A 12,874-nucleotide genomic window follows, 5' to 3' on the forward strand; every position below is an offset into this window, starting at 1 on the left:
GATAATTTTGTCTTGCCTTTTATATACAATCACATATATGCAAATATCAATTTTTAATTGAACAGAAAATATAAATTAATATTAATTACAATACAAAAAAAGACATCTATAACTGGTAATAAAACTATAGAACATGACTACTGCAGGCTCCCTACCAAAATACAAAGCAACCGTGTAACAGCAGGTGTAACAGTAACAGCCTCACCACAATTTGGGCCCCCTTCTTCACTTCTAGTCCAATTAAACATGTAACTAAATACCTGGTACCACAAAGAGTAACTGTCACACTAAGCTACCTAATCTAAACCCAAGGTATCTCCACAATGCCATCAGAGAACAGCATAGTCAACTTCAATTTACATAAAAATACACTAAGGTTTTACCTTTAATCCGCTGAATTCCTTGCAATTTGCCAATCTTCCCCTCAATGGTGCTGGTGCAGGAATGACAGGTCATTCCCTCTACTTTCAGGCGCAGAACAACGCTACTTGCTTGAGACCAGCTGGAATCTTCACAAGTTCCGGGTGTTACCTCTGGTGCCAAGATATTTAAATCTACTCCTGGAACCATTTGGATAATCTGCTTGCCATTTATAATGGAAGAAATGAAAGTCACCACTGCAGTTTTTTGATCGGAGGACATTTTAACATCCACGATACCTTTGTTCTTTAGCAGCGTACTACAAATCTGTTTAGATGTTAGAGCTGACTGAGAAGGAATTGTAAGAAAAATAGTGTCAAGTAAAACAGGTTGTGGGTTTGAATCAGCTAATGTAGCATCAAATCCCATGTCATATATTGCTTCCTGCAGTGTTGCTGGAGTCTGCAGTTTTGAGTCATAAACGACGACTGCATTCTTATCCTCTAGAGATACCTTGCAAGGGAAGAAAAACCAAAACAATTTAGCAAACTGCAATACTAAGAGATGAGAACTAATACCCTGCATGGGACTAGATATAGCTTTTACTTGCATATATTAGTAATACTTGTCCAGTATAATTTTATCCATCACTACTCACCTTGAAGAGTAAAGCCATTACCAATAGCCACCGTAAAGTAACTTCTGCTCATCTGTGCAACAACACGGCTAGAAAGAACAGATTTTTTTTTTTTCCCTACCAGTTTCAGAATCCTTTACAAGTCTGTCCAGCCACTTATGACATCCAGACAGCATCGACGCATTTAATGAAACTTCCAGAGCCAAACTCTCTTGAATTATGAAGACTAACCCAATTCAATCCCAAAAGGAAAACAGCCCACAGAAAAAATTCTAATCACATGTATAATTCTGCAGTTAGTAGTAATTAGCCTTAGGCTACAAGGATGGAAGAAAACACTCTTTGAAAAAACCCACAGATTTAAGTAGCAATGAAAGAAGCCCAGTATTTCTAGGCATCTTAGGCACAGGCTGTCAACTCACTATGAGCAATAAAGTGCACCAGACTTCACAGAACAAAATTCAGTTTCAAAATTTGATATATGACAAACATTAAAGAAGCTGTTTTTCCTCTCTCGGTACATTTTGGTGTAATCAGAGGCGTCCTGATTTGGTACTAACCTTTCACATCAGATGGTACAAATATCCTCAATTTAATTTGCTCCCAACTGATGATATATCAAACACAATTATTGCAGTTTCCAAAAGGGAAAGCCGATGTCTGCCAGAGGCCCAACACATTATCATTCAATTCTATCTTTCCTCTGGGCAAAGGCACAATCTAAAGACCACAGTCATGATTAAATTACACCAGTTAAATCATTTTAAGAACCACCTTTCTTCATTTTTGTCCCAATTAAGGGCCTTAGCAGAATTAGCAACATGGACATTTATTGGTTTCATTGCAGTTGGAGGCAAAATAACCTAAATGCAGCTCTGTGTGTCTGTATTAGCCATCTAATATTCATCTCCCTGGCTGACCTAATTAATAATCATTAAACAAAACCCTGTTTTACTGTTCTTAGAGATTTTTCTGAAACAAATGATCTGGCTAAACTGAAGTTCTGATGCTGTAATGAGAATAATTACTAAATATGACCTCTTAAAGTTTCTTATAGTCCTGTTCTACTCAGGCTAAGTTTTCGTAATATATTTTCTTGCCAAGAGTAATTTTAGAAATAGTATCCAGCCTTGGGATAAGGTATTTACCTTGAAACCTAAATATAAAACTCTTAATAATGCCCTTTTAGAAACCTGCTTAATTCCTTATGTAAAAGACACTACGGGATGCACATTGTCTTCAATCAAGTTAAAGTATGAATCTCTCCTCCTCCTATCTCAAGTCATCTGTATATTCTCAGAAATTAGCTGAAACAATAAAAATACAAGGTTGATGAGATTAAATCTTTTGCTAGAATAAGGGAGAAAGGGAGGATTCTGAAGGCAGATCATTTGGGGGTATGATTTTTACAGGCTGCTTTTAGCCTTCATTTGACTTCGTGCTTGCGGATACCTAGTGATTTATTTGACCATACCACGCCACAGATGTTAACAGCGGTATCCCTATTTCTAAAGCGGTCCGTTCAGTGATCCAAGGTTCCGGTGTCAGAACATAGCCTCGTATCACGTTAAAGCTCCATTAAAGTTGAAGGAAGATGAAAAATGATGCATCTTGTAAATAGTGCTGCTGTTCACCAAAATTTCTGTGTGTGTACGTGAACGCCTACTTCAGGCAAAAGGAAACTGTACTAACTAGTGCATCATTTGCCTTTGTACAGAATGTGAAACCACAATGAGCCCTTCAAAATCAGCTAGAGGTAAACGATCACATGCCCCCCAAATTAAGACAGTGGACCCTATTCTGGGAAGGAAAGCGTTTATCTAAGACATCCACTAAAACAGAAATTATCTTTTGATGAAACCAGGAAGACAGTATTTTCTTTAGAGCAAGATCAACCACTACAGAGTGTTACAGCATGATTTCAGATACTAAGTAATTAAACTTTGCAATTTTCTCTTGCTGCTGTTGTTCTTTCTAGCACAAATTAGGTCATAAAACTAATAGGAATCTCCCAGCTTTTAAATTGTTTCCGTTATTAAAACTACTGTAAAATGATGTGTTGTGTAGGAATAATCAGCTCACCCTGGAATACTCTATAGTCCAGTATTTTGCCCATGACAGAAAAAATACTAATAAAATATCGATATCTCCTCTGAGCTAAGGGAAAAAAAAACTAAAATCAAGTCAAATGAGGGAAGTCTGGATTAAGGGCAAACCAAGTAGCTCTGTTCAAGGCTACAGTTCTGCTGCTCCTTCTCTCATTTCCTCACAGACAGTACAAAGGAAAGGAAACTTCTAATGCTTGAAAGAGCTAGCAAGACTTTCCTTTGTCACCTGGATTACCTGCTACTCTTATTTCATGAGCCACAACAAAACAGCTTTATTTTTCATGGTGAGTCAACTACCACATGATTAACTGACACCTCAAGCCCACAAATGCTTTTGAACCTGTGCAAGTGACCTCTGTGTACTATCAGTTTGAAAGGAAATGCCTGGAGGCTTGCGAGCAAATCCTGACTTTTATTCAGTATAAGGGACAAGGACAGCTTGGTTTTTTCACCAGTGTAAGTTCTGGGGCTTTTGCTTGATCTTATTTAAAAATTTCCACATATTTTCCTCCCTTCGTGCATACTTTATGAGGGTTTCTTATATAAGAACAAAGCTTTGTAAGAAATAGCGATAGTGTTACTTACTTTAATGTTATGGATACCATTCATCTTGCCGACATGCTGTTCAATGGTCTGAACGCAGGAATTGCATGTCATCCCCTCCACGCCGATAACTATGGATTTTGCCTCCATTGTGAAATTCTACTCAAGTCTTCTCATTGCTGTTGGCTGTTGGAGAAAGTTAGCCAGACTAGGCCGCGGTGGGAAAATTCTGAGTCATGCTGAGAAGGGAGAAAAGAAAGTCATGCTGACCTTGCTCTGTGCAGATAAGCAACTTTGAGAAAGTACAGTATAAGAAAAACAGGATGGAACCCGGACCACGTAGCAGTAACCGAAAGTAGGAGGAATATGATAATGTAATTTTTAGAGCTAAGCCAATGATTGTGAGACAAGTATGCATAAGGTAGAACTTAGTGTATAAATATGTGTAGGGTTTTACAATAAAGTTGAAGCTGGCCTTATCACTCACATTGAGTCGACTGCCTGCCTTCCCTCGCTCGTTGCAGTTGGCCAAAAACAATTAAGACATCTGTTCTTAAATCATTTCACAAAGATTGAAATCAAAACAGGGATTTAACAGATGATCTCCTTAGCCACATGTAACTCTAGCAGATGTCAAAATCTGAGCAAAGCTGAACAGGAAGGAGAACTTCAGGTATTTATTCCTATGACTTTTCAAAAAGGGAAGGTGTTCAGACATTTATTATTTGATTTGTGTTACAATCGAGATAATTTAACCACATGCAGCAAGCTGTGATTCACTGGTGTGTGAGATGAAACCACAGGGAGAAGCAAGTGAGAGAGAGAGAGAGACCAGCTTTTGGAGTGCTAGAACAATAGAGGACGGCACGTAAGCCACAGTGGCACAGGTAATGATCATGTTTTTCCACATTTATATCTCATATATTATCCTACACTAGCAAAACCAAGTGACACTGAAATTAGCCCTAGGAAGCAAAGCAAGCTTTTTCCACATCTCATTCAGGAAAGTCTAATTTCTGATTCTCTGAAGATTATAATTATTATTTTTGCTCAAAAAACAAGACCAGAAAAAAACAACTGAACCTAAATGAAATTAATTTGTAGAAATAATGACTAATGCAAAGGACTTCTTTTGTCCAATGCATAAACTGTTAAGTAACAGAGGGGAAAAGACGGCAAAAGAAGCGATTTCCAGATTTTTTTTTGAAAATTTGCATTATTTTTTCCTATGACAGAGAGGTTAGTGACCAGGAAAAGGATCACAGTCAACTGCTTAATGTTTGGCTGCAGTGAAAGCAACAGCAAATTTTGATGATTAACTGAACAGCTAAAGTCAAGCACAGGTTAACTGGGGACTTATCTGGGAAAACTAAATTATGTTAAGTATTAACAATGTTTAATAAAATTAATTTTCTTGCTCCTTGGTGACATTTCAGAACTGTTCCCTGAGATAGAAGGTCTGAAAGTTTCTGGTTTTGCTTTGAGACATGCTACAAACCATGTAAGAATACAAGGATATTTCATCATAGAGATAGGTTTACCTCATTGATGCACAAAACTAAATGCTGAAGCTTAATCAACAAGAAGTAAAGACAGTATAAACCTCTGAATTAGTGAAGTTTCCAACAGATGAAATACATATTTTTCCTTTAACTACATTTTGTGTGAAGAGCAAGGAACACATTGCAAATTTCTGTCAGCCACTAACCTGTGGGAGAATTTAACTACAATTTCTAGGTCAGAAAAGAAAAAAAAAAGTTTAACTATGTAAACAACATGAAAGATAGTCCAAGAAGTTGATTTTAAAGATTTATTTTCCTAATGCATCCCCTAAAAATCCTCAAATGACCAGCTTATTTATCTAAACTGTGGCATGAACCTTCATATTCTGATAGGCAATAAGAGTTTTGTTCAAGAACTATGCAGTAAATCACTAAACAAACCAAGAATTAGCGCACGTTAATGTAAGCATGGCTAACGGACAGGCATGTTCGGCAAGGCATAAAGGAAACCTCGTAGCCATAAGGACTTTGAACACCTGTATGCAACAACGTAGGAACCTTTTTCACTGACACGCGTGGAGAGCCTGAGCAGCACCCCCACAGATATTTAAACCTGATCGGAACCTTGAACAACCTGTGACATCCGACTTTCCTGAAAGGCATCAAGTATTTACTCTGAATGTGTCGTAAAGCGCTAACGCTTCATCCTTCCATCCCAATCATGGATGAAGTTAGGAAGCACAAGGGCTGCAAGCACAACTCGAGACTGTCGGCGGCTGTGGGATCAGAATCAAAAGCCGCCTCCTACTCTCGTCCTGCGTCTGGATGCAAACGTGGGTGCACGCACGCCACACTGCAGCATGATGTGGTCTCAGTGCCAGGAGACAGAGGAAAGAGCTCCCACAAAGTGGGGCCTCAGGCAGCGAGAGCTTTGATTATTGCTAAGGCTGGCCAAGAAAATAGCATTAACACTTGCACTGGCTGTACTAACCGGGTGCTGCTGCCTCAGAAGATAAAACAGTGGCAGTAAGTTGCTATTATTAAAGAAGGCATCATATCATGCTATAGTCAGTAGAAAACAGGGACAATAACTCACCCCTGGTAAGAACAAATATGACAACTCTACCTGAAGAGTTATTACAGATCCCACTTCTCACCTATTCTTACAAGATCTGAGTTATTAGAAACACACACGCAAATATTTGTATGTAAATATTCACATATTACAGACATACAGAACTCTCACCTGACACACAAGAGAATTACGAATCAGCAGAAGAGTATATTTTAAGCAAACTTCGTCCTTTCTCAGGCTCATCTGCACACTTAGAGGTACAAGGTATTTTTAAAAACACTATAAAGCTACCCAAAAAAATACATGTTTTCATGACATCATATTGAAATATGACCCTTACTGATTACCTCAGTTCTTCCAAAAGGAATGCTCAGTCCACATAGAGCAAACAAAGACATAACTGTAAGTCCACAGTCAGGGAGCAATGAATATTCCCACAAGGCTGAAGTACAAATAAAGTTTTGAAAAGTGCTTGACTTACAGTGTGTTTTGTGAGCACAACCAGACACATACAACTAACTAAAATGAGACACAATAGTCTATCACAGAGACAATCTGTCCTTTAGTAACGTTTGGATATAAGTGAAATTTAAAAGCATTTCAGGTACAGGATCAACTTGAACTGCCCTGACAACTGCGCTATTACTGTATTTTGGAAAACGATATAAAGTAAGGAAATACTTTGGCTGTGAGCTGCTATCTAAAATAATCAAAGGTTGGCAAGATGTTGCCTTGGATGAGAGTTGGGGTAGAGCTGTACGCCAGTTTGAGAAAGTCTGCTGAGCTCCTGGCTGTCTTGCCTGTTCTTTGGTTTAAGAGACTCAAGCTACAGTACAATAATAGCCATTGTTACAAGAAACTAGGATACAGCGTAAAAGTCTTTTCTATAAGTCATATGTCAAACGAACAGCAGCCATGCATGTAACGTGGTGAACTAATACTATTAAAGTGATTATAGTAGCCATCAGCACTGCTACTGAATGCCCACCAATGCATTAAAAAAAAGTAACATTATACTTTTTTTTTTAACATCTACTATTATTATAGTTTGTTATGGACAGAGTATTTCCTCCGTTTTCTCAGTTTGTTTCCTTGCCCTTCTGCTGTTCATTTCCCATATAATCACTTCTACCATTTTTTACACAGCCTCATGTTTTCCTACTTAAAAGGTAGCATGTGGAAAGAGAGACAGGAATTATTAGAGCTATTCTGCCTTAGTGGTCTAATTAACTAAATAAAGTTTGTAAAGTAACTTCAAATATGATGGATGATATTTACAGAGGTGGAAGAAAATACTCTGATTGCAGTAATTCAGGACCACTTATAAAGCATGTTAGAATCCTGTTACATCAATAGAATGTCCTGTTTATGTTTCAAGCGTATGCTTCATAGACACAATCTTTCCTTTAAAATAAAACACATCATCTGCTATTTGTGTTTGGATTTAAATAATAAATCAAAAGCAATCACGCTTCAATCATTCCACGGCCCCAAGAAGGTTTTTTTGTTGGGTTGGTGAGGTTTTTTTAAAGACTCTCTCCTAGGACCAAGTGATCAGGGCCCCACGGCATTAGGCATTGTATAAACACAGTAGAGAAAATCTGCTCCTGGAAGAGATTGCAATTCAAACATGCAAAAAGCATAAAGGCATAAGAGAAAAAAATTTTTTTTTTTTACCCCTCAAGGCCCCAAAGTACTAGGACTGAATCCAAACCTTCCATCATAGAATTTATCTGTTGGATCAAACTGTCTCTTTTTTTTCCCGACTTTTAATTAAGAAACACTACTGGATCTATATGATATATGCATTATTAATGGCTCTCTGTTGGTAGGGAAGATGATAAACAAGGATTTTTATTTGCTTTGTTGCAAGTTGCTAACAGTTTTCATGCCACTTTTAAAAACAGGCTGTTCTCTAAAAAGTGAGATGTATCCAAATTGAAAAGTAGAAAGTGAGCCATTTGTAAGCAATACTGTCTCTTCACATCAGTTACCTTGTATTCTTGACATTGAATTGAGAAACAGCACATTCACAATCTCAGTTTTTTGTACAGCCTTACTGAGATTTCTGAAGACCAAACCAACCGGATTTCCAGTGCTCCTGATGCTTTAAAGGGATCTTGTTCTCAGAAGAAAGTATAGGGTTAATACATAGTGACTGTAAGTATACACGCACCCTTTTTCCTCCTCTTACAAAATGGCCAGGGCAACAAGTTAAATTTAAAAGCTAATACATGCTTTCATCTGAGACAGTATTCTACCTTGTTATATTCTATTTCATTTCTAATGCTCTGCCTCCCTTACGAGTGCTTCCTGGTAGAAATACTCTGGCTGAGACCTTAAAAGAAATATTTTTGTCATCATTTCCTCCTTCTGACAACATTAAATTAAGAAAAATTCATGACTAAGCAGCCTGAAAAATATATTTTACACCAATAAATTATGACTAGATGCACACAAGACGTGTACAAATATTGACAATTTAATTCTAGTTCTCCTTATATGTGTTAATATTTTACCAAGTTCACACGAAAATGGATGCAGAAGTCAAAAGATCTGCACGAGGCTGTGTAGCAATCCGTGTATACTACTGCGATGGCTTGAACTCGGAACACCCCATTTCCTCACTCTTGCCATCCATCGCTATATATCTCTCTTTGTTTTCTCCCCCCATTTATTTAAATTTTTATGTAATGCATATACACGTGTGTGTGTATATATATATATGCACTAGCTCAAAAAAGAACCTCACTGTACAAGGGACAGTTACGGTTCTGGCAGGATGCAGCTGAAACAATCAACAAATCTAAAACTTCTGTAATATCTAAAAAGCTTTCTAGGTTACAACATATATTTTATAAGCTGACACTGAAGATCTCAATTATTACCACTGACTGCAAGGCAAATGACTGCTAACAAATAACTTTGAATTACAAGTTATCATGGACATATTCTTTTAAGGGAGATGCTAAGTTATGGATCACACATTGTTTTAGAAAAGAATAATGATTTTATTCTTAACCAATGCATTGCTCCATCTATAAAACACCTTCATCACCAATTACTAAAGAATTTTAGGATTTGACGATTGAAACAAATGCATCCCGAAATCTAACAGCTATATATTTAGAATACAAGAAACCAAAAGGCTTCAATTCAAGTACTGCTGTTTTGGAATATCATCTAAAGCGGCTTCATCTTACGAAGAGGCTTGGCTTTGAACAAACTTTGTAAAAGCTTTTTGTATTCTCTAATACACTATTTACTGCTTAATACCTTTAGAAACTCCCATTTTCTATTCTCTTTCATTACTTTCACCTGTGTTTTACAGGGCACAAGGCAGTAGTACTTCCTTGTTTGTATATTAACACCATCAATGAAGCAGTAGAGTCCTAGCAATAATCTGGCTCTGCAATGTGCAGAGCCGAACACAGTAGGCTATATGCGGAGGAGCAACACTCAGTGACAGAACAGGAGGCATACAAAGGACAATTAAAACCAAAACGGTATTTGGGAATAGACAGGAGTCCTTGTATGGTTTTTTCAGGTACAATTTTAGGCTTAATGCTTGGGTTGCCTGTGTGCAAGTTAAAATCCAAGCATTTCATTTTCTTGAAGAAAGTCAATTAGTGTTTCTATTAAGAGAATGAAGCAACAGAAAGAGAAATAACTTCTACTTCCAACAGCAATTTCTTCCTATGGAAAGGAAAATTAAACAGTCATCAAGCACAAGGTGACTGAGAAACTCAGATTCATCTCTCTCAACCTCTTTTTTTTTTAATGTGCTAACAGAGTCTTCTAAAATATCTGAAGCAAGGTAAGGTTTGGTGAAGTCAAAGTTAAGTCATTCACAACCTCATACTATCAAAAAAAAAAAAAGAAAAAAAAAGAAAAAAGAAAATATGAGCAATGCAAACAAGTAGTTACAACACTGGTAAAAACCCAGACTCTCACTTTACCCCACAAAAAATTCAGTGCTTCTAGTATCCGAGCTAACCCAGGCATCACAGTGTAATGAAGCACTGTGCACCACAAACATGCTTTGTGCCTGTTCTAGGATCAGTAAGGATACATAACTGAGAGGCACGCAATGTTTCTGGCTAAGTGTACAACTTCAGTTTTCACCAAAGTTTTCTATATATAATTAGCTTGAATTTATAGCTGCTGAAACTAAAAGAGGTCAAAGCTAGGCAAAAATCACACAAACACCAGAAGCAGAATCTGTCAGATTTAACTACAGCCTTTGGACTTTATTAAATTTCTAAATGGCTGAGTCCTACTGTAAAGCTCGCTTTATTTATGACAGCAGAAAGATAAACTACTAATTACATTAAATGGAAAAAAGGGTACCTGTCCCTAAAAGTCTGCAAAGACCTATGAAAAAGAGCAAAGGACGGCATGAAAGGAAAAAGCTGTATCGTCTCATCCTTGGGCTTACAAAAGTGCTGGAGAATGGGTTACAGGAGATCAGGTCCAATACCAAAGAACGAGGTTTTATTATGTTCTTTGGCAAACATACATTTGAAAGCATGACTAGATATATGAGGCTTGATCATCGAGGGAGAAGCTGCACATCTATAATAAATACCTGTCACAGACAGCTACATGATACTCTAAATAGGTCGTAATTCATGTTGCTCAAGACTTTAACAAGTCTTGCTTGGTCAGCAGACTATGGAAATTGCTCTGATGGACTTTATTTCTATACAAGCTGGATGAAAACAAAAAAAGTACACACCGAAAACATTCTACTTCACTTCTAACAAGAGTTTTATAATACTTGAGACAAATTCTTAGCAAATCCTTTTACTTGTTCATGTCCTTCCACTACCTCTTCAAGTCAGATTTTTGGAGAACATGAATGTTCCCCTGGAAGAATCATAGCAAATATTAGGAAGAGAATATAATTTATAAACCCTTGCTATGTGAGCATAGTAAGGCCAACGGGGGCTCCTCATTCTTGAGCTTAGTTTCAAAATACAAGGCAGAACAATCTGGAATGCATTATACGAGTGAAACTAAGAAGAATAAACCAGTAAATAACATGCAATGCTAGCTTTTACTTTCCTGGTTCGCCCCCTGGGAAGGAAAAAAGCTTTAGGTCTTTTCTCTACAAGAAAATACACTATAATTACTAATTTCTAATCAATTGTGTTTGTGCTCACACAGTGCATTGCAATACACAAAACTAACTTCCACCAAACAGAAAAAATTATTTCTTGGTCTATTTACACCCACAAATACAATTCAACAAGTACAGAAATGCAATCTTTGGTGACTGCATATAAGATTTTAAGGAACTTTATGCTAACAATAATTATGTGCAATTTCCAGAGCACTGATACAGAGAGGCAATAGTTAAGCTGGGTTTCCTCTTGCTCATTTTCGTGGAATTTTATCCCAAAGCGTCATAAATAGCTATTTGCCCTTTTCCAGAGTATTTACACTATGCTTTTAATAAAAACATTGGAAAAATGTACTTCTGCACAGAGTGCTGCCATCACAAGGCAAAACGCTAAGGAAGATGTTTCAGAGGTACAGGTTAAGCAGCTCAGATTTGGAAAAAAAAGGACTTTGGAGAAGAGGCTCAGTGACTTGTGCATTCAAATTCATTATAAGCCTTTCTCTGAAGACCGCCAACGGTAGAATCGGTGCTTTCTCAGGTCCATCAGCGAGTGCACACTCACTGCATACCAAGAAGCAAGGAGATCTCAAATGCGGATGCCCGCTGATCAGAACAGCCTATTTCGCCTCCTTTCAGTCCCCCGTTTGATCCTGCTCAACCTGTTGCCACCGGCCCCATCCCAAGGACGCCACAGGAACGTCGATGTGACTCCCGAGCATTAGCCTTTCCCCAGCACTGCAGAAAAGAGGCAGGCAGGAGCGGCTTGCACAGAGCGAAGCGGTTCAGCAGGAAACAAGCCGGGTTTTGGATCCAGAGCCCTCGTTAGGTCGGTCTGTTTCCGAAACGCCGAGCCGCCCCCGTGCCCCCCCGCTGCTCGCACCCCCCGGAGCCCACGCGAACTCCCCCGGGATGAGCTACACGGCGCGGTTTGCCTTAGAGCCGGGGGTGGACACCTCACCACACCTCCTCGCCCCGCCGAAGCGACAGACCTCCGCAGCGGACCGCCCGGAGGTGCTGGAGAGACCCGCGGCCGAGCCGAAGCTGCTATTTTCGGGCTCGGACCCTCCCCGGGCGGCGGGTCGCTGAGGGACGGCCCGCTCCCGCGCTGCGCCTCAGGCAGGGGCGCGGCGGGACACCCTCCCCCCCGCGCTGAGGGGACACGTAGCGCAAACCCGCCTCCCCGCAGCCACAGGCGGGCGGGCCGCCCCCCGCCCCGGGACGCCGTGACAATGGCTCCGCCGGCAGCCCCTAAGGAACTGCGTACTGGCTCCGTCTGCCGCGCGGTCGAGGGGGAAGCGGGGGTGGAAAGCAGGCCGTACCCCGCCGGAGCAGCCCCGCCGGCGCCCAGGCCCGCACTCACCGGAGGCTCCAGGCGGCGCAGACGGTCTCTCCCCGCACCGGGGCCGCGCCTGGCACTTTGCCCCATGCAACCGCCCCGCCCCGCCCCGCCGGGAGCGCGCCGCCACGTGACCAGAGGGCGCCTGTCTCCTCCCGCCCGCTCACGTGACATGAGCGGGGCGGCCC

At 39.8% G+C, this 12,874-nt stretch overlaps 1 protein-coding gene across 3 annotated transcripts in view; it reads right to left on the reverse strand.

Annotated features, from left to right (window-relative positions):
- The window catches only part of ATP7A (ATPase copper transporting alpha), a 28,420-nt gene extending 15,608 nt beyond the window's left edge, over positions 1–12,812 (reverse strand). For 2 of the 3 annotated variants that reach the window (XR_012675625.1, XM_075162466.1), the window contains exons 1-3: positions 12,711–12,812; positions 3,691–3,827; positions 384–873 (exon numbers count right to left, since the gene is read on the reverse strand). Coding sequence is in view for 2 of the 3 variants with exons in the window: in XM_075162466.1 (XP_075018567.1) it covers positions 384–873; positions 3,691–3,798 (598 nt within the window). In the remaining variant the exon portion in view is untranslated. Of the gene's footprint in view, positions 1–383; positions 874–3,690; positions 3,828–12,313; positions 12,549–12,710 lie in introns of those variants that run through there. The other variant, XM_075162467.1, reaches the window with a different exon arrangement.
- Between the last annotated feature and the right edge of the window lie 62 nt (positions 12,813–12,874).

The sequence above is a fragment of the Calonectris borealis genome, chromosome 13 (genome assembly GCF_964195595.1).
Source record: "Calonectris borealis chromosome 13, bCalBor7.hap1.2, whole genome shotgun sequence".
In the NCBI taxonomy this organism is placed as follows: Eukaryota; Metazoa; Chordata; class Aves; order Procellariiformes; family Procellariidae; genus Calonectris; species Calonectris borealis.